General features: G+C 43.2%; 2 protein-coding genes across 2 annotated transcripts in view; both read right to left on the reverse strand.

Moving 5' to 3' along the window:
• Positions 1 to 1,883: 1,883 nt before the first annotated feature.
• On the reverse strand, positions 1,884 to 12,780 carry LOC111956262 (protein SNORC). The gene is made up of 4 exons (XM_023976704.1): positions 12,733 to 12,780; positions 12,313 to 12,463; positions 3,523 to 3,693; positions 1,884 to 3,178 (listed from the first exon to the last, which is right to left on the reverse strand). Exons 1-4 carry the CDS (start codon positions 12,763 to 12,765, stop codon positions 3,069 to 3,071), a joined length of 465 nt encoding a protein of 154 aa, XP_023832472.1. The 5' UTR covers positions 12,766 to 12,780; the 3' UTR covers positions 1,884 to 3,068.
• A 386-nt stretch (positions 12,781 to 13,166) lies between these two features.
• LOC111956263 (GRB10-interacting GYF protein 2-like) overlaps positions 13,167 to 22,510 on the reverse strand; it is a 48,631-nt gene continuing 39,287 nt past the window's right edge. Inside the window, 5 exon segments of the mRNA XM_023976705.2 lie at positions 13,167 to 14,120; positions 14,321 to 14,471; positions 17,612 to 17,820; positions 18,030 to 18,169; positions 22,083 to 22,312. Coding sequence (XP_023832473.1) covers positions 14,053 to 14,120; positions 14,321 to 14,471; positions 17,612 to 17,820; positions 18,030 to 18,169; positions 22,083 to 22,312 — 798 coding nt within the window. The 3' untranslated portion in view covers positions 13,167 to 14,052.

Here is a 22,510-nt window from a genome sequence, read left to right on the forward strand (position 1 = left end):
CCAGGCTGTATCACAATCGGCCGTGATTGGGAGTCCCATATGGCGCCGCACAATTGGCCCAGCGTTGTCCAGGTTTGGCCGGTGTAGGCCGTCATTGTAAATAAGAATTTGTTCTTAACGGACTTGCCTAGTTAAATAAAGGTAAAAAAATAGGTCAAACAGCCACATTCCTTTGAACAAAAGGTGTGAAAACTTTTAACGTGAAAAATGAAGATGACTTAGAAACGGAGGTGCTTTTTACAATGTCTCTAATGTTGAATTCAAATGTATAGTTTATTCTTGTGGAAAAACTCTTGGTCACACCATACGTATGAAGGTTATGTTGAAATGAAGTCTGAGACACTTTGATGGCACAACAGACATGAAAGGGCTCATGATTGCGTGACAGCAGTCTGATCTTGTGTACAGTAATTGAGGATTTCCTGGTTTTGACTGGAGGCATAGAAACAATGTTGAATCAAGGTTTTCATCTCTCTCATCAAAGGGATTGAAGACKAATTATCATCATTTTATATGTTATACAAAGCTATTAGTCTCATTTTTACTGATGATACTGTAAACCATACTCATTCRTGAAAAGATCATTGATGGTCAAAAATGAACGATTTAATCAACATTATTCTCCAATCATGTTGAACGTTTCTGGACAGCATTCTACTATCAATCAATCAAAAGTATTTATAAAGCCCTTTTTACATCAGCYGATGTCAAAAAGTGCTATACAGAAACCCAGCCTAGAACCCCAAACAGCRAGCGATGCAGAAGCTACAGTGATATGAGCTATATAGAACATACCGCACCATATCAACTTTCTTATGACAACTTTGAGGAAGCACCCGATTTTGATCAAGATAACTTGTAATGTTTTTACAGGGAAATAAATGTGCTTTTACTCCCCCTAGTGGAATGTTGTATTTATTATGGATCCAGCAAAATTAAGTTTTTCAATTTTAAAAACAGAATACATTCACAGATTTCACAACACACTGTGTGCCCTCAGGCCCCTACTCCAACACTACCACATATCTACAGTACTAAATCCATGTGTACGTGTGTATAGTGCGTATGCTATTGTGTGTGTGTGTGTGTGTGTGTCTGTGCCTATGTTTGTGTTGCTTCACAGTCCCCGCTGTTCCATAAGGTTTGTTTTTTAAATCTAATTTTACTGCTTGCGTCAGTTACATGATGTGGAGTAGAGTTCCATGAAGTCATGGCTCTATGCAGTACTGTGCGCCTCCCATAGTCAGTTCTGGACTTGGGGACTGTGAAGAGACCTTTGGTGGCATGTCTTGTGGGGTATGCATGGGTGTCCGAGCTGTGTGGCAGTAATTCAAACAGACAGCTCGGTACATTCAACATGTCAATAGCGCTCATAAATACAAGTAGTGACAAAGTCAATCTCTCCTGTTCCACTGCTCAACTTTACCACTGGTTGACTTTGAATGATAAACCATTACTATTTCCCTTTTGAGGAGCAACTGGTGTGCCATTCTAACCTTTGACCCTTGTCTGTGTCCTGATCATATACAATTGATTATATTTCCATGTTCCTGATGASATGGGTCTTTTCCAAACCAGAACCCATAGAGACAGTTCTAATCTGGAACAATGATGGAAGTTTAACATTTTTATTGTGCTTCCATGACTCATTTGTTCCAGTTTTGCTAAGAGTCAAACATGTGCTGCTGACTAGCACATCCGGCACCTGTGAGTGAGTGACTTCCACTCGTCAGTGGGTATTGTGTCAGTCCAACACAATAACTTATRACACCACCTGTTTGTATTATGATTGGATGAATGAAGCCCTCTATTCTGCCTTACTGATAAACTTAGTGTACCAGTATATTACCCATAAACATTTTAAATAAATGACCAGACTAATATTTGGTTGTAGGAAGTGATTTATACAATATAAAACATAGTTCAAACAGGTGATATTACCTTAAAGAATATTTGTTTTACATAAGCATTAGTTAGTTGATTGGTAAAACGCAAGAGTAATACAGAGAAAATCGAAAATATTATACAATGCTTCCCATCAATCCCCCCCAAAAACACATCAAACACACAAACACAACAGCCATTTTATACGCAAGGTTAATATTTGCTTTGCAGGTAAAAACAAACAAATTACCCTGTTTATTTATTGACGACGCCAGCATTTTCATCTTAAAATATTATAGTTTTGGGTCACTATCAATATGTTCGTTCCAATGGAAAATGGCAAACGTTTCTTAAATAAATAAAAACTACTTGCCAATAAAAGGTAGCACATTGTGTGCATTGTGAAAATATTCTCTCATGAGATATGATCATTCAAAATAACATTTGATCATATAAGTGAATTCTGTATAGTACATTTGGTAAATCATTTCATTTTTCATTCTACTGTTAATAACACTTCACTTTTAACCAAATGAGTAGGCACTCAGCAACGTAATGAACATGGTGGATTCATCTTCACAAAGACACTCATCACACCCGTTCATACACAAAGACAGACAGACAGACAGACAGACAGACAGGATACAGCAACACACAACATAACCGTCAGAAAAAAATTACTTCTACAAAAATCAGCAAAAACAAATCAAAGCTCGACAAAACATTTGGGCACACAATTATCAACTACAGATCATTACAAGTAAAGTAAATAAAAAGGGATTTTATTTTTCACTATTCAATCGTATTAGAGCTATGACTTTACACTGGAAGAACCTGCCAGTCTCTAATGTCCTCTTAGGGGCAAATTCTAACTTCCACTTAAGGTACATTTTCACATAGCCTCCAATTGACAATGTAATAGTGGACATGTGCGCCAACAAGAACAGCATGATTATAGTAGCTAGAGTCTGAAGGTATTTCATTGTCAGTTGCTCTTCAAGGCCAAAGGGACCTGCCACATACCATTATAGCATCCAAGGTTGTAGAGGGTTTCACTTTCACAATATGTGTGTATAAGGGAAACGGAGGGAACGTGAGAACATTTAGAGAATGGGAAAAACAATAAAGATAGATGAATGGAAGTGACAAAGTGAAAGAGAGATTGAAAGAAAGAGGAAGTGGCTCTAGGAAGCAGTAAACTTCCTGAGTGTGATGACGATGAGGGCGAGGAGGACTGAAGCCCCCAGGACGACTGCGATGACGATGGCTGTGATGGCGCCAGGGCCCAGAACACCTGGATACAGAGGCACACAGAGAACACACAACGAGCAAAGGTCAGAGGTTAGGCCACCAACCTGACACTCGAGTAGAAAGCAGGATTGTCAAGTCAAGGTCGAATTTGATTTAAAATGCATCATCACAGACTCGATACACTTTACAATGGTGTGGTTTACCAATTCAGGGGTTGTGGTGTGGATTTACAGACACAAATAACCCCACCAGTGAGCTTTGGCCAATGGCTCTTCACGTGCAAATGTTTGCGGAATATACTGTTTTCTAAATCCTCTGGGTATAACCCATATTCTTTATATTAATAACATTTCTATATTATTTAACTGGTGATGGGAAATGTCTCACTTTCCTCCTCGTCCACGGCCTGTGAGTGGGTGGTGTCCTCGTATTCGAAGGTCAACACACTCTCTGTCATATCCTGGAAGGGGTCTTTGGTGGTGACTTCATATGCCCCCTCTCCGGACAGCGTGTCCTGGTTGTCTCCTTGTAAAGTGGGTGTGGGGTCTGCCACAGTCTCTGTGAACAACAGCAGTGCAACAGTGTGTGTGTGTGTGTTTACAATTTGGGCTCGTTCAAATAGTTAAAGAGTCTATAACTGTTTAAATGTAGCATTTTGTACATATTTGTAGTGCAAAAGTGTGGGAAACATGAGTMCATTGGAAAACAGACATTCTGACCTCAATGGGACTAACTGGTTAAACAAAACATTTCACTGAGGATAACACAACAAGCTCAGTCATACATGCAACTCCCTACACTTTCAGTTTCAGCTATTCAGATACTTTTAGTTACATAAAGAAACAACCTCGAGGTAAAAGTGTGAACTGAAAATATGACAAATGTTATACTACACGTAATAGTTTGTCTAAGGAGTAGCTTTGCTGGTTTGGCAGCTGCTAATGTGAGGGACAGAGCTGTGAATGTAAGCTAGAGTACTTACAGAGCTACATGTTAGCCCTAGTCTTTGACGCTGCAGTGGAAAGAGGCTAAGCTAGTGGTTCATTCCACGAAATAGTGCCTATGATTTGCGTCTGATATTTTAAGTAGAAATTGTGCATGAATATTTAAATTCATGATATTAAATGACGTGCCCTTTTATAGACCACGGAAAATTCAATAAATCTGCATTTGGACAAGTCCCTCTTCAACCCTATCACTTCGAGGAAGATTTTTGACCTACTTAATCCCAAAATGACTCCAAGTTTCACCATCATTGTAAAGCTCTAGTTATTGTGTTGCTTTGACAAAAGTCATTTCGGAAGATTGATTTCAGATGAGCTGGTTCTACCATTTCCTGGTGTTTTGTGGTGGAAAACTGAGCGGTTCTAGAACAACAAGTCAACCCTGTTACCCATAGATAGACAGGCTGGAAAAATGTTAACAAAGTCATTTGGTTTGTGAAGCTTGCATTAATTTGCCACTCCCTGTTGCACACAAGCTTCCATTCCCACTGTCACAGGGGGATTTAAGAAACAAAGAGTCAACCCTGTTACTTTATTTGGCACTTACTACTGTAATTGTATTATTTAACCTCTTGAAAAGGGATAACATTTCTTATGAAGGTGAACATRTGCTCTATGACAGAATATTAAAATGAGGTGAAATTAAGTTTCTTTTTTTAACCCAAGTTACACTTCTCAAAAGGCACAGAATTGGTGGAACAACTAATAGCTTTTCTGTGCTGCTCTGCTAGCAGCCTTAGACCCTGAAAGGAAGTCTTTGTAGGGGATCAGCACTATCTGTACACAGTACAGGTAGCCTCCACTGTGTGCTCGCTCAACTCCTCGCTCTTCTCTCCACCCTCCATCTCCCCTCTCTCCTCAGTCTCTCCTGCGTCTCTCACTCCTCTCACCTACATTCCACAGGTCCTAGCATTGAGGTGGTACGTGACTTTTCACACCTTCATAGTACCCATGGAATCCCGATCTCTTWAAAAAAGCTGTCTCTCACGCTACCCCAGGAGAAGGGAAGGCTCAAGAGTACTAAGAGTGGATTCTGGATACGGCCAATTAAATTGACTAAACTGCGACATGATTCTCTCCAAAGATCTGAGAAACACTGTGTCCTCGATGGCTTGTGTTAAAGGGGAATGGAAACACTAGGATTTAGAACGCCAGCTAACTGTAAACCACCGTTCCCCTTCAAATCGCACAGCTGAGCGACCTTGCTTTTGTGAATCTACGGAACGGGGAAAATTCGATCCCAATCACCAAAGAAAAACAAACCGTCCACACACACACACACGCATGTATGATGCACACACAAGCCCACCCATTCACTCACTGACTCAACCTACCCAAGCTCACGCTTCACATACCAACAAAACCATACAAACATATTTACACCTAGGCTATTTACAACAGACATATTTACCTTCCAGCTATGAAGACACCCACTCTAAACTTCATAACCTTACTGAACTCTGAAAATCTCCCAACCAAACATTCCCACTCACCATAGCTAATAAGTTTTATCTTGAAAATACACATAACCAAACACATCACTTCAAAAGATTGAACGTTCTTATGGGGAAGAGAATTCCAACTATCAACGATAAATACAGAATAATGTCCAACAATTTATGTCCATTGCGGCCCATCATTACGACTTATAATTCCAACACCACACACAAACTCGTGATAGATAACCCTGTTGGTGCTGGCCTGTGTACTCCGGTCTGTACATAGACAATCTTTTGAACTGATACGTTTGGTTGTGTATTTTCAAGACGATCAAATAAAAGGTATTAGCTATGGTGAGTGGGAATGGTTGGTTGGGAGATTTTCAGAGTTCAGTGATGGCCTGTGTACTGCGGCCTTTACCCAGGCGGGGGTACAGGCCGGGCAAGTGGGTGGGGTGAGTATTTTTGCTGCGTGTGTTGACTTGTGTTAGCATGTGGCTTCCTGTGCAGGGGCTGGCTGCAGGTACAGAGCCCTGGGCCTCTGGCCAGCCCTGCCATCAATGAGGCCTTCAGCCCATGGCACAAAAGGCAACTTGTGCGTTCAGGGAGGGCGGCTGCAGTAGAGGCAGGCTCCAACCGGTAACGGCCAGCCAGCCCCAAACCTACAGTAGCGTCAGCCCCTAGAATGGCCGGGCACTGGACGTCAAACAAGGATGTTTATCAAATAGTCTGTGTGTGTGTGTAAAAAGGCTGTGCCTCCTTGGACAGCTTTGTTTAATGAGGACGGGGAGAAAAAAAGCGCTGTGATGTTTTTTCCGTTGGTGTTTGTTTGCCTCATCAAGGAGGGCAGGAGAAATTTGCTTCTYCGTAATTTCCAGTAATGGCTCCCAGATTTGACCGCAGTGCTACCGTTGACCAGCTGAATCCTCTGTCTTTCATCTTCCACAGATCAACACTGAGCTTCATCTATTCTCATGACGCAGTTTCCAAAGGTGTTCTCACTACCAGTTTCAGGTAATACCAGTCTACCAAACTCTTCTACCTGGGTCTAYACACAACCAATCTGTGACAAGACACTAACATGGGTATCACGGGGCCTCCCGGGTGGCRCAGTGGTCTAGGGCACTGCATCGCAGTGCTAGCTGCGCCACCAGAGTCTCTGGGTTCGCGCCCAGGCTCTGTCGCAACCGGCCGCGACCGGGAGGTCCGTGGGGCGACGCACAATTGGGCTAGCGTCGTCCGGGTTAGGGAGGGTTTGGCCGGTAGGGATATCCTTGTCTCATCGCGCTCCAGCGACTCCTGTGGCGGGCCGGGCGCAGTGCGCGCTAACCAAGGGGGCCAGGTGCACGGTGTTTCCTCCGACACATTGGTGCGGCTGACTTCYGGGTTGGAGGCGCGCTGTGTTAAGAAGCAGTGCGGCTTGGTTGGGTTGTGCTTCGGAGGACGCATGGCTTTCGACCTTCGTCTCTCCCGAGCCCGTACGGGAGTTGTAGCGATGAGACAAGATAGTAATTACTAGCGATTGGATACCACGAAAATTGGGGAGAAAAGGGGATAAAAATAAATAAATAAAGAAACATGGGTATCACATCTAGTATGAGTGAGCCCATAGGCTCTCTGTCACTCATTGACAATATGTGAACATATACATGGTTTTGCAGTTAAGTTAGGGCATCCCTCCATGTCTCATTCGCCCAGAGGAACAGGTCCAAACTCCACAGCTAATCTGCCTCACATTCGAAGTCTAGCTCACTGAAAACCCATGATGATGGAACGTGCCATCTCAGTCTTATGTGCCTCTTGTCCCTGTGAGCTACTGTAGTGTGACATAGACACAGACACAGACATTAGGAAAAGGCTGATCTCAGACACTAAAAACAAAGACAGACGTTGGTGGCTTTGACCTCTCCAGTCCAGTCAGGATTTCACACGGCCCAGAGAGATGACAGAGCTTGCAAACGGGCGTATGTGAACACCACACCGCCCGGGCACCTGGTCCTGCGGCTGTGCCCACCTCCAAAAGGGGCATTGCCTGTGCCCKTGTCCTCGCCTCACCTCTTTGACTGCCTCCCAGGTGGGGTTTGCTCCACCTTCCTCCACACACCTTCTGACAAATCCCAGGGCGATAGCTACAAATATCCTGTTTGTTTGTGAGGTTCAGAATTTATAGCAGACCTGTAGGCTGGTGAAGGCCACAAGTTGGCCAGGAAGGTGTACTATGGCTGGGTCCCATTACTGTAAAACAGCTTCCTTTTCTTGTGTACTTTACTTCAGTGATCACTGGACTATAAATACATTATAGTCTAAATATTGGACTATTAATTGTGCCTTCCTGTATTATGCTGCCTTTCTGTATTATACTTACGCTAAAAAATGTATTATATTCTACTGAGCCATTTACCTTGTGTTCATATTATTTTTACTATTTCTTATTGTTGTTGTATTGTTGAGAAGGAACTAAGCATGTAATTGGACTATGTATACCATGTGTATCCTGTACAGTTGAAGTCGGGAAGTTTACATACACCTTAGCCAAATACATTTAAACTCAGTTTCCCAATTCCTGACATTTAATCCYAGGAAAAAATCCCTGTCTTACTTCAGTTAGGATCACCACTTTATTTTAAGAATGAGAAATGTCAGAATAATAGTAGAGAAAATGATTTATTTCAGCTTTTCTTTCTTTCATTACATTCCCAGTAGGTCAGAAGTTTMCATACTCAATTAGTATTTGGTAGCATTGCCTTTAAATTGTTTAACATGGGAGAAACAATACGGGTAGCCTTCCACAAGCTTCCCACAATAARTTGGGTGAATTTTGACTCATTCCTCCTGACAGAGCTGGTGTAACTGAGTCAGTTTTGTAGGCCTCCTTGCTCGCATACGCTTTTTCAGTTCTGCCCACAAATGTTCTACAGGATTGAGGTCAGAGCTTTGTGATGGCCACTCCAATATCTTGACTTTGTTGTCCTTAAGCCGTTTTGCCACAACTTTGGAAGTATGCTTGGGGCCATTGCCCATTTGGAAGTCCCATTTGTGACCAAGCTTTAACTTCCTGACTGATGTCTTGAGATGTTGCTTCAATATATCCACATCATTTTCCAACCTCATGATGCCATCTATTTTGTGAAGTGCACCAGTCCCTCCTGCAGCAAAGCACCCCCACAACATGATGTTGCCACCCCCGTACTTCACGGTTGGGATGRTGTTCTTCGGCTTGCAAGCCTCCCCATTTCCTCCAAACATAACAATGGTCATTATAGCCAAWCAGTTCCTTTTTTGTTTCATCAGAMCAGAGGACATTTCTCCAAAAAGTACAATCTTTGTCCCCATGTGCAGTTGCAAACTGCAGTCTGGCTTTTTTTTWTTTTTATGGTGGTTTTGGAGCAGTGCCTTCTTCCTTGCTGAGCAGCCTTTCAGGTTATGTCGCTATAGGACTTGTTTTACTGTGGATATAGATACTTTTGTACCCATTTCCACCAGCATCTTCACAAGGTCCTTTGCTGTTGTTCTGGGATTGATTTGCACTTTAAAAAAAATTATTATAGGAGACAGAACACGTCTCCTTCCTGAGCGGTATGACGGCTGCATGGTCCCATGGTGTTTATACATGCGTACTATTGTTTGTACAGATGAACGTGGTACCTTCAGACGTTTGGAAATTGCTCCCAAGGATGAACCAGACTTGTGGAGGTCTACAATTGTTTTTCCTGATGTCTTTGCTAAATTCTTTTGATTTTCCCATGATGTCAAGTAAAGAGGCACTGAGTTTGAAGGTAGGCCTTGAAATACAGCCATAGGTACACCTCCAATTGACWMAAATKATGTCAATTAGCCTATCAGAAGCTTCTAAAGCCATGACATCATTTTATGGAATTTTCTAAGCTTTTTAAAGGCACAGTCAACTTAGTGTATGTTAAACTTCTGACCCACTGGAATTGTGATACAGTGAATTATAAGTGAAATAATCTGTCTGTAAACAATTTTGGAAAAATGACAAAGTAGATGTCCTAACCGACTTGCCAAAACTATAGTTTGTTAACAAGAAAATGTGGAGTGGTTGAAAAACGAGTTTTAATGACTCCAACCTCAGTGTACGTAAACTTCCGACTTCAACTGTACATACCACGACTAATAACAACTTGAAACACAGATGAGGTCTCTGGGAGGTTAGTACGGAGGCAGTGTACTATGGCTGCGTCCAAACAATTCGAAACAGCTTTCTGTCCTTATCTACATCCCTTCCGTGACCACTAAGAGATGAGGGCTTGGGTCTCTGGAGAACAGGAGTACTTTTGTTTGGGTYCAAATACTGTTAAACTGTTTTCTTTCCTCGTCTTCTTTTGTTCATGATCCCTAGGAGAAGAACGACCTGGATAGGCCATGAGTTAGAGCAGAAATAAAAATGAGAAAAGGAAGATTTTGGTGGAAACGGTTTAGTAAGCAGCTTGTTCCGGCCATGATAGAAGTCATGTGGGTGCAAAACGAGATCATGGGTTATCTTTGAGATTGTCAAATACAGATTGTGGTGGTGCTGATACTGAATCTTATGCTTGTGAGACCATAGACATATCATTGGTACAGGAAATACAAAATTATCAAAAGAACAAATCATAAATGGAAGTGCCATTTAAAAAAGGAGAATGCACAAGGTTCCAAGTTGAAATGCAAAACTGAACATTATGATCATGTAAACGTAGATCAAAGAAACGGTGAGCTCAGTAACACCTCAACACTTGTCTACAAAACCTCTCTTTATCAAACCATCCAGCTCATCCTACGATGATACAGGTGTGTAACAAATCATTCTAGCGATAGACAACGCCACCCTCGCGCTACATTCTCCGGCATGACATTGATGTCAAAAGCTCAGCCTGGTCACAAAAACGGGACGGCAGGGTAGCCTAGTGGTTAGAGCGTTGGACTAGTAACCAGAAGGTTGCAAGATCGAATCCCCGAGCTGACAAGGTACAAATCTGTCGTTCTGCCCCTGAACGAGGSAGTTAACCCACTGTTCCTTGGCCATCATTGAAAATAAGAATTTGTTCTTAACTGACTTGCCTAGTTAAATAAAGGTTAAATAAAAAACATTGTCCAGGGCATGCCAAGCAAGTGTTGTACAGGTCACCGTTTCGAGGAAGACTTCATCAAACCAACCAGCTCAACCTAAAAATCCTTCAGGTGTGTAACTATCATTCTAGCGTTAGACTCTCCGACAAGACATTGACGTCTCAAGCGCACTGCTGTCACTGCTTACTGACAGTTGTGTACAGGTCATTGTTTGGAGGAAAAAGTGGCATGCTATGGCTTTAACCCTTGCCMTGACCCGTAGGGCCTTAGGAAAGCAGCACTAAGGCCCTCACAATCCCTGGCTTTGTGAAATCCCCTTCATTCCCATGCCTCGCCTTTGGCTTATCACTTAGGTGTGAGAGTAGGAGAACGAGAGCGAATTGAAGAAAGAAAGAGAGAAGTAAACAGAGAGGAAGAGGTAAACCGAGAGAGAACTAGAAAGAAAAATAGACAGAAAGAAATGGGAGGGATATAGAGCTAGAGACAGAGAAATGGAGGGAGAGAAAATGAGAAATTGAGAAAGCAAAGGAGGGAGAAAGATTGAAAGAGAAAAACTAAACGAGAGGGTGAGACTTCCTGCTGATCAACATACAGAATCAGCAGATTCGCTGGAAGACCACACGCACAGAGGGTTCTTGTAAAAAAAACAACTCTTACACTTAAGAGGGACATCAAATAAATTCCAAGTACTTGCTCTCATTTTTAACCATTTCATCAGTGCAAGTAATTAAAATGTCAGCGGTCAGCTTTACTTTGATAAGCTCCTCTCACATTTAACAATTTTCTCTATAAAAAATGACAAAACCTTATAAAGAAGCACATAGAAAAGGTTGACGACACCTGGCAGAGCGAAACCACATCCAGATTGAGCCAATATTCAGTTTCAGAAAGGTTCTAAACACGAGGTATTATATGAAAGCAAGTGAGTCACCGTGTTTGTCAAAGACTAGCTTTCAGTCTCTAAATGTCCTTTTTCTCGAACAACTGCATCATTTAGAGTGCAAGGCCTCTCGCAACAGGGCCTCTAGGTCAATAGTGGGGGGAAATGACACGTACACACACTCACCTTGAGCACAGCTAAATATGACTATACTTACCCAATGCCCACTCAAATGAGAAACATTCAGAAACAAAAACTAGAATATTCTGATTATTTGTCCACTGAAATAAAGTAGAACGTTGATTTGAATAAAATTTTAATGTCACTGAAATTGCACATAATATTAGACTACTTGTTGATGTGCTTGTTGGAGCAAAAGAAAAAGCAGGGAGTATATTTTTGCCTTTCAACTTTCCAACAAATGAYCTTCAACAACCCCTGCATCTCTGGTGGCAAATCTTGAGTCTGTTTTTCACAAGCACACCCCACTTATTTCTAATCCACATCTCTACAGGTGACTAAACAACCAAACCAGTGTTCTACCCTTGCCCCTTCAATCTTTTCAACCCTTGTGCTCTTGCGGTGAGGTCTAAAGGCAACGTCTAAACACACTCATAACATTGTAATAAATACATTTACTGTAGCGYGAACTTTTTTATGATGCATTCAGACTTGGGATATTCGAAACGTGAAGACCAAATAGACGTATGTATCATATATTACACTCCTTCCCATGGCTAATACAAAGAAAACCAGGAGAGACACTGTCCGGCAGGGAGCTTACCTGAGTGGAGGGTGGCTACCCAGAGGCCGAGGAGGGCCACGAGGACGAGTCTGGAGACGCTGCTGCAGTTGGCCATGATGTTTCCTGTGTCTGTGAGGAGGATGACTGGACTGGGAGTCTCCAGAGCTCCTGATGCATGGGCTAGTGAGGGCTGGAGCGAAGGAAAAAGGGGAAGAGAGGTGAAAGAGGGGGAGGAGGGACTGTGTATGGAGACAGAAGTGTCTGGACAGTGCAGACTTTGTCAACACCTCTGATGAGGGTCCACCCACTTCATACTCCTCAGAAAAACAAGGAAATACCCCTAGATGCTGATTAAAGGTTCAACCATTTCCACCTGAACAGTTAGGGTTAGGACTGGGGCAGGGTACGCTGATCCTAGATCTACCTACAGGAAACTTCTACTTGGAGAGGAAGACTCACCATCCCAACACCTTCCCAGGCCTCTCGGTCCATCGTCCCACGTCCCAGTTGGTAGACATCATCGATACAGACTCAGGTATTTTTTCACAAAAGTTCGTATTGGGGGTAGTATTATCTGTGGTACTGGTAAGAGGTTATGGGGGGTCAGGTTGCCACTTGGAGATAGCTATAKGTTGTGAGAAGATATGAGCTTTGCTTCACCAGAGGCTGGTTAGAGTAGTATTGGAACCCAATGACTGGGATGAGATAAACACACAACGTTGAATCTTACACAGGATAACAAATTTCCTAAAAAGTGTCAATGTTTTTTTTTTTTTTTATCTGTCTACAGTGCATCAGCATCAGAGGGGGTTGGGAGTACAAACATTGTGCAGGCAAGAAGGCAAAATGATACACTTTCATTATTTTGAAGTTGTTCATTCATACAAAAGACAGAAGTGTGAACAGCCCACACAAGAGACTGTTTTATTTCATACCGCAATAGAAAAGTATGACTCCAGTAGTTCATCATTTTCATATATTATAATACAGATGCAGAATTGAAAGTTTATTCTTTAAACAGCCTAGTATTTTACAAGAAATGGATAACTACTTGGAACTTTCGAACATGTCCTTAAAACAGGACATCAGCGGCCACACATCCTTAGCTCCTACAATGCAACCATCATCCACAAACAACTGGCAGAAAACAGGAGAGAAAATTTAACAAAATGGAAGGGGGAGGAAAAACTTTCAATAAATAAAAAACAAAAAAAAAGGTTTAACTGCCAATTTTTTTYCACCGAAAATCCCCCCGCATCCCCACCCTTATGTCCACGCGTTAAAAAAATTCCATGGGGAGATGATTGCATCAGGAAATGGCCTCTCTTTTTGGGCACTTTCAGACACCAGAGACTAGAAGGGAATTGAACAGCCAACCATAGACGGGGAGAGACATCCACATCCTCCTCATCCCCTTAGCTCTGCTCTCTTCTCCGAGAGAAGTCAGATTTCAATTCATAGATTTTTTKGGTCAGTTCGTTCAATGTTTCATTGCGTGAATGTTCCGTTTGATTGTCTGGCTGCGTCATTAGCCTTCTCCCGGTCTCCCATAGGGCAAAATACTCATTAGGGATGTTTTTTGGGTGGGGGTCCTTTGGCACTGGAAAGCATCCCCAGCTTCCAATGACAAACATTAAATTAACTTAAACAGAACAGAAAGAGGATGCATTTTCAAAAAATAAAAGGGATTGGGACGGGGAGGTGGGGGACGGGACGCGTGGGCGGGTAAAATGACAGCTGTTCAAAACGGATTGAGTCAGTGGCGGCAGAGCAGTCCCTTTAAAAGTCCTCCACCGTCTCTATCTCGCCCATATTCAACCTCTCAGACGCCGCGTTCACAGAAAAACCTGGGGAGAGGAGAGAACAGGAAAAGTTACGTTAGATTCAATGTCAAACAGTTAAACGATAGAGCACTTCTTATCAACTGATGCTGTGAGTTGCCAGGTAAGGCTGTATCAGTGGTGATATAGGAATGAAGGTGATACAATAACAAATGACTCTCATACTCTTAACTCCTTAAAAAATGCAGAATTGTATTTGTYCTCACCTAGCAGGCTGGGGTCTGCCCGGACCATCTTCTGCTTTTTCTTCTTCTTCCCTGAGGTGACGGTCTCGAAACGTGCCTGCTGCTGGAGGCTTGTGTGGTTCGACTGGTACCGAGTCTGAGAGCCCGTCCCGCTCACGCCCCAYACTGAATCCTGGGAAATGGAGTCACAGGGGAAATGAGGGGTGAGATAATTACTAACTAGTGGTGTTGCACAGTATACTGGTACCAAAACGTCATAATACATTTGATTCCAACATTTTTTAATACTGTTAACGTTACATATAATAATAGCCATATCTAGGAAWACCAAAGTTCCAAAGGCTGGKCCTAATATAGTGTATAAGAAGTCATACAAGAAGTTTTGTAGTGATTCATATGTTGATGATGTAAAGAATATTTGCTGGTCTGTGGTGTGTAATGAGGAGYAACCAGACGCTGMACTTGACGCATTTATGAAACTACTTACTCCAGTTACTAATAAGCACGCACCCATTAAGAAAATGACTGTAAAAACTGTTAAATCCCCTTGGATTGATGAGGAATTGAAAAATTGTATGGTTGAGAGGGATGAGGCAAAAGGTATGGCAATTAAGTCTGGCAGCCCAACTGATTGGCAAAAGAACTGCAAATTAAGAAATCATGTGACTAAACTAAATAAAAAGAAATGAAACAAATAAATTATATAAAGAATGATATTAAAAAGCTTTGGGGCACCTTAAMTTAAATTTTGGGGAAAAAAGCCAACTCGGCTCCTTCATTTATTGAATCAGATGACACTCAAAAAGCACAGCACTTACACAAATGACTGATGATTGGCTGAGAGAAATTGATAAAATGATTGTGGGGGCTGTCTTGTTAGACTTCAGTGCAGCTTTTGACATTACTGATCAGTCTGCTGCTGGAAAAACTTGTGTTATGGCTTTACACCCCCTGCTATAATGTGGATAAATAGTTAATTGTCAAACAGAACACAGAAGTTTTCTTTAATGGAAGCCTATCAAATATAATCCAGTTAGAATCAGGAATTCCCCAGGTTAGCTGTTTAGGCCCCTTGCATTTTTCACTAACGACAAGCCACTGAGTAAAGCCAGAGTTTCTATGTATGCGGATGACTCAACACTATACACGTCAGCTACTACAGCGACTGAAACGACTGCAACAATCAACAAAGAGCTGCAGTYAGTTTYAGAGTRGGTGGCAAGGAATRAGTTAGCCCTAAATATTTCTAAAACTWAAAGCTTGTATTTGGAACAAAACATTCACTAAACCTCAACTAAATCTTGTAATAAATAATGTGGAAATTGAGCAAGTTGAGACGACTAAACTGCTTGGAGTAACCCTAGATTGTAAACTGTCMTGGTCAAAACATATTGATGCAGTAGTAGCTAAGATGGGAAGAAGTCTGTCTATAATAAAGCGTTGCTCTGCCTTAACAATACTATCAACAAGGCAGGTCCTACAGGCCCTAGTTTTGTCACACCKTGACTACTGTTCAGTCGTGTGGTCAGGTGCCACAAAAAAGGACTTAGGAAAATGGCAAAATGGCTCAGWACAGGGCAGCACGGCTGGSCCTTGGATGTACACAGAGAGCTAATATTAATAATATGCATGTCAATCTCTCCTGGCTGAAAGTGGAGGAGAGATTGCCTTCATCACTCCTTTTATTCATGAGAGGTATTGACATGTTGAATGCACCGAGCTGTCTGTCTAAACTACTGGCACACAGCTCGGACACCCATCCATACCCCACAAGAGGTCTCTTCACAGTCCAAGTCCAGAACAGACTATGGGAGGCACACAGTACTACATAGAGCCATGACTACATGGAACTCTATTCCACATCAAGTAACTGACACAAGCAGTAAAATTAGATTTAAAAAACGGATTAAAAAAACACCTTATGGAACAGCGGGGACTGTGAAGCAACATAAACATTGGCACACACACACGATAACATACACACTATACATACACATGGATTTAGTACTGTAGATATGTGGTAGTGGTGGAGTAGGGGCCTGAGGGCACACAGTGTGTTGTGAAATCTGTTAATGTGTTGTAATGTTTTAAAATTGTATAAACTGCCTTAATTTCGCTGGACCCCAGGAAGAGTAGCTGCTGCTTTGGCAACACTAGCCTATTTTACACACGGGTCCAATAACTTCCACTTCACTTCCATGCACATATTACGTGTGGCAGCTGTAATCCGCCAGCCGCATCCCCTTCCAGCCCTCACTCACCTGCTTCTCTCTGTCCGCTCTTCATGCACATCTAATCCTCCATCAGATTTGAAAATATAATTTAGCTATGACGGCGAGGGCGGACCCTGATCAGTCTTCTGTGATACATTGGAGCAGCGCGAACATAGTTGATACATTGTATATCATTTCACCACCAGAGTTGTTGCCAGATAATTGAATGTTCATTCTACCATAAGGCGCCCCAATGTCGTTTTAGAGAATTTGACAGTATGTCCAACCGGCCTCAAACGCAGACGATGTGTAATCACGCCAGCCCAGGACCTCCACATCCGAGTATTTCTGTCTGTAATAAAGCCCTTTTGTAGGGGAAGRAAACTCACTGATTGGCTGGGCCTGGCGCCCCAATTGACTGATTTCCTTATATGAACTGTAACTCCGCAAAAATGCATGTGGCATTTATATTTGTGTTCAGTATATATTCCTTCCTCCATTCTTCCAGCCAAATCACAGGTRGGCCTTTGCAAATATGAGCAAATTAGCCATTCTATGCAGTATTCTATYATAAAGTGAACAGTGTAAAGTAATATGTGTTGTATTGAGTAGAAGTGTGAATATCAGTGACAGGTGTTGTATAGCACATGAGCATAACGTTAAGAAAATGTGAACAAGTGTCAGGGGACRAGGTGAACAGGACGCCAGGCATATCTGAAATGTTTCCCCGGTTGTATCGCGTTACTTGACCTTMTATTGTATCGATAATAAAATGTTACCAACGTGACAACACTAGGTAGTTCAACTATTGGTGGTGGATGAGGTGAGCATCCCCCTACTATTTAAAGCTCTTTGGGTGTTTTGAAAAGCGCAATATAAGTCCAATCGATTATCATACAACAACAAAACGSCAAACCAGGGGAGTATTCATTAGTGCACACCAAAGCAAAAGGTTTTGCAATGGAAAACAGATTGTAACAAAAACAAGTTTCTTTTGGACAAAATCAGGAAGTTCCTTCTCCGTTTTTGTCTCGTTTAGTTACTAAAACATAGCTACACCCCAGTTGTCCAATGAACTGCTGTGCCATGTTTCTCTCACCTGCTGTTGCTGTCGCTGTTTGAGAGTCGGCTGCTGGTTCTGTGGGGCCTGGGGCTCTTTCTGTTGGTTGGCCTTCTGCTTGGCACGGCGTTCCAGGAACTGCTTGGCAAACTCCTTAGCCTCGGATGTGTCCCCCAAGTAGGCGCGCACGTAGTCGTGCACCTCGTACGGACTGTCCACCTCCTTCAGGAAAGACGCAAATGTCGGGACTAGAGGAAGAGGGTCGGGTGAGTTTTAAAGATGGGGTCACACACAGTCACGGTTACTTTAGGTTCAAGGTATCTTTAGCGTGCGTCCGAATTGACACCTTTTCCCTATATAGTGCACTATTTTGGACCAGGGCCCCTAAGGAATAGGGGGTGCCATTTCGGACGCACCTAGGTTGTTGGCGGTGTGTGTGCRTATATTATATACTCACCGTCCAGGTTGTTGGCGGTGTTGAGGGTGTGCAGGGTCTGCTCACACCACTGCATGAAGCCATCCTGCTGGCTCTTATTAACCCCCTGGAACAACTTCAGCAGCTTCTCCTCCTCCTCCACCTTCTTATTGGCCCGACTGCTGCTCACAGTTACCACACATACGATTAGATACACTGGCCCCAAAACTTTAAAGACTTCCTGTTAAACCATCATCCTATTTATAAGTGATTCATCATATTCAGGGATGCAAACTGGTAAGGGCCCGAAAAATGTGAAACTTGTGGAAAGTTCATATGAAGTGCAAGAATATTTGCTTATTTTCAGAGAATAACATGTACATAATACACATATTTCAAAATAGTGTCCTGTGGTAGGGGGGAGTAGGGCTCCTTGGTCTGGACTGAAAGTTTATCATGACATGCTCCTGTCTCCCCAGACAGGAATACATCAGTATTCAATGCACCTGTATTTGACAAGTTGTTCTATAGAGGTGTATAAAGACAAGTAAAACACAAATCCGGTCTCACATCCCTAATACTAATACTATATACTAATACTATAACTATTTTTATGCACTTCAGCACTCAGCTGAGTGCTGAAGCTCATAAAAATAGTTTGTCCTCGGCTGAAAYACTCATTACAGAGTTCCAAACTGCCTCTGGAAGCAGCGTCAGCACAAGAACTGTTCGTCAGGAGCTTCATGAAATGGGTTTCCATGGCCGAGCAGCCGCACACAAGCCTAAGATCACCATGCACAATGTCAAGCGTAGGCTGGAGTGGTGTAAACCTCGCCGCCATTGAACTTTGGAGCAGTGGAAACGCGTTCTCTGGAGTGATGAATCTCGTTTCACCATTTGGCAGTGTAACGGACAAATCTGAGTTTGGCGGATGCCAGGATAACACTACCTGCCCGAATGCATAGTGCCAACCGTAACATTTGGTGGAGGASGAATAATGGTCTGGAGCTGTTTTTCATGGTTCGRGCTAGGCCCCTTAGTTCCAGTGAAGGGAAATCTTAACGCTACAGCATACAATGACATTCTAGATGATTCTCTGCTTCCAACTTTGTGGCAACACTTTGGGGAAGGYCCTTTCCGGTTTCAGCATGACAACGCCCCGGGCACATAGCGAGGTCCATACAGAAATGGTTTGTCGAGATCGGTGTGGAAGAAGTTGACTGGTCTGCACAGAGCCCTGACCTCAACTCCATCGAACACCTTTAGGATGAATTGGAAAGCCGAMTGCGAGCTAGGCCTCACGTGTTCGTGAGAGTCTCACCTTTCCACAAAGGGTTCATATTAGTGTGTAGACCAAACTGTTCGGACGCTAYAGACAGAAGTTGGCAGATTGGCTGTACCGACTTCAAACGAGTCCCAAGACGCTTGTGGGGGTCGTAGAGCAAGTGTCATACACTGTTACCCCAGGWAATCTTAAGTCTCATTAAATACAGCCGGGAGGAACTATTGGATATAAGAACAACGCYAACTTACCAACATTACGACCAGGAATATGACTTTCCCGAAGCGGATCCTCTGTTTGGTCCACCACCCAGGATAATGGGTCGGATCCCAGCAGGCGACCCAAAACAACGGTGCCGCAGAAGGKGCAGACGGAGCGGTCTTCTGGTCAGGCTCCGTAGACAGGCCCACCGCTCACGAGTATACTACTAGCCAACGTCCAGTCTCTTGACAACAAGATAGATGAAATCCGAGCATGGGTTGCTTTCCAGAGAGACAGAGATTGTAGCATTCTCTGTTTCACGGAAACATGGCTCACTCAGGATACATTATCAAAGTCGGTACAGCCACYTGTTTTCTTCTCGCATCGCGCCGACAGAAACAAAAATCTCTCTGGTATAAGAAGAAGGGCGGGGGTGTATGCCTTATGATTAACCAGTCGTGGTGTGATCATAACAACATACAGGAACTCAAGACCTTTTGTTCACCTGACCTAGAATTCCTTACAATCAAATGCCGACCGCATTATCTACCAAGAGAATTCAATTCGATTATAATCACAGTCGTGTACATCCCCACAAAGCAGACACCTCGACGGCCCTGAAAGCACTTCATTGGACTCTATGTAAACTGGACACCACATATCCTGAGTATCCACATATCCACATATCCTGAGAATTTATTGTAGCTGGGGATTTTAACAAGGCTAATCTGAAAACAAGGCTCCCTAAATTTTATCAGCATATCGAATGTGCGACCCGGGCTGGGAAATTCTGGATCATTGTTAGTCTAACTTCCGCAACGCATACAACGCCATCCCTCGCCCTCCTTTCGGMAAATCTGACCACRACTSCATTTTGTTGCTCCCAGCCTATAGACAGAAACTAAAACAGKAAACACCCGTGCTCAGGTCTGTTCAACGCTGGTCCGACAAATCTGATTCCACGCTTCAAGATTGCTTCAATCACATGGACTGGGATATGTTCCGGGCAGCCTCAGACAACAACATTGACGTGTACGCTGATTTGGTGAGCGAGTTTATTAGCAAGTGCATCGGTGATGTTGTACCAACAGCGACTATTAAAACCTTACCCAACCAGAAACCGTGGATTGATGGCAGCATTCGCTCAAAACTGAAAGCGTGAACAACTGCTTTTAAATCAGGGAAGGCGACCGGAAACATGACAGAATACAAACAGTGTAGCTATTCCCTCCGCAAGGCAATCAAACAAGGTAAGCGTCAGTAAAGAGACAAAGTAGAGTCGCAATTCAACAGCTCAGACACRAGAGGMATGTGGCARGGTCTACAGTCAATCACGGACTACAAAAAGAAAACCAACCCCGTCGCGGACCACGATGTCTTGSTCCCAGACAAACTAAACTAATTYGCTCGCTTTGAGGACAATACAGTGCCACCGACACGGTCCGCTACCAAAACCTGCGGGCTCTCCTTCACCGCAGCCAACGTGAGTAAAACATTTAAAGGTGTTAACCCTCGCAAGGCTGCTGGCCCAGACGGCATCCCTAGCCGCATCCTCAGAGCATGCGCAGACCAGCTGGCTGGTGTGTTTACGGACATATTCAATAAATCCCTATCCCAGTCTGCTGTCCCCACATGCTTAAAGATGTCCACMWTTGTTGCTGTACCCAAGAAAGCAAAGGTAACTGAACTAAATGACTATYGCCCCGTAGCACTCACTTCCGTCATCATGAAGTGCTTTGAGAGACTAGTTAAGAATCACACCTTACCCGATACCCTAGACCCACTCCAATTTGCTTACCGCCCCAATAGGTCCACAGACAACGCAATCACACTGCCCTAAGCGTAGTGAGGTCTGCACAACGCATCACGCAAACTACCTGCCCTCCAAGACACCTACACCACCCGATGTCACAGGAAGGCCAAAAAGATCAAGGACAACAACCACCCGAGCCACTGCCTGTTCACCCCGCTATCATCCAGAAGGCGAGGTCAGTACAGGTGCATCAAATCTGGGACCGAGAGACTGAAAAACAGCTTCAATCTCAAGGCCATCAGACTGTTAAACAGCCATCACTAACATTTGAGTGGCTGCTGCCAACATACTGAATCAAATCTCTAGCCACTTTAATAATWAAAAATTKGATGTAATAAATGTATCACTAGTCACTTTAAACAATGCCACTTTATATAAGGTCTACATACCCTACATTCCCCATCTCATATGTATATACTGTATTCTATACCATCTACTGCATCTTGCCTACGCCGTTCGGCCATCGCTCATCCATATATTTATATGTACATACTCTTATTCATTCCTTTACACTTGTGTGTATAAGGTAGTTGTTGTGAAACTGTTAGATTAATTGTTAGATATTACTGCATGGTCGGAACTAGAAGCACAAGCATTTCGCTACACTCGCATCTGCTAACCATGTGTACGGGACTAATAAAATTTGATTTGASTAAGTGGAAAAATAGGCTTCTCCCCTTAATACCTCAAACGTAAAAAATAGCCATGTGGTAGAGAATTGTCCTGACCACGACCTTTCGAGTCAAGCAGCCAAAATAGACAAGCAGGTGTGAGCTGTAAAAGTGTCCTGAGGTCGTACCTGAGGTTGGCGTTGGCCTTGTTGTTCTTCTGAGCGTTGGGCTTCCTGGTGGGGGGTGGGGCCTGTGGCGGGGGCTGGGCCGCCTCCTTCACCGCCTCGTCCCAGAAGCCCATGTTGGAGTTTGTGCTGTCGCCCCAGATGCTGCTGCTTTCCCCGCCCCAGTTAGGAGCCCCGCCGCCCATGCTGCTGGTGGCCACCGAGCCCCACACTGAGGAACTCAGAGCAGTGGTCTGGGGGAAAAGAGATCCATGTACAAAGCCATGTCATCGTGGAATGCTCTGCTACTAGAGGTTAAAAAACAGATTAAAAAAACATCTGGCATCAGAGTGCCTATCCTCTATTGAAAGATCTAATTTAACTGTACTGTATATAAGAATATGAAGTGTGTAAATAGTATTTCTGTTGTCTTTCCTATATATAACTTATTT

The sequence above is a fragment of the Salvelinus sp. IW2-2015 genome, linkage group LG32 (assembly GCF_002910315.2).
Source record: "Salvelinus sp. IW2-2015 linkage group LG32, ASM291031v2, whole genome shotgun sequence".
Classification (NCBI taxonomy): Eukaryota; Metazoa; Chordata; class Actinopteri; order Salmoniformes; family Salmonidae; genus Salvelinus; species Salvelinus sp. IW2-2015.

Bases quoted from the DNA above. Each gene is read 5' to 3' on its own strand.
- LOC111956262 (XM_023976704.1), bottom strand. From the start codon at position 12,765: ATGGACCGAGAGGCCTGGGAAGGTGTTGGGATG. The intron at 12,464-12,732 runs GTGAGTCTTCCT...CCTTCGCTCCAG, and splicing joins CCTGGGAAGGTGTTGGGATG to CCCTCACTAGCCCATGCATC. The intron at 3,694-12,312 runs GTAAGCTCCCTG...TGTTGTTCACAG, and splicing joins GGTAGCCACCCTCCACTCAG to AGACTGTGGCAGACCCCACA.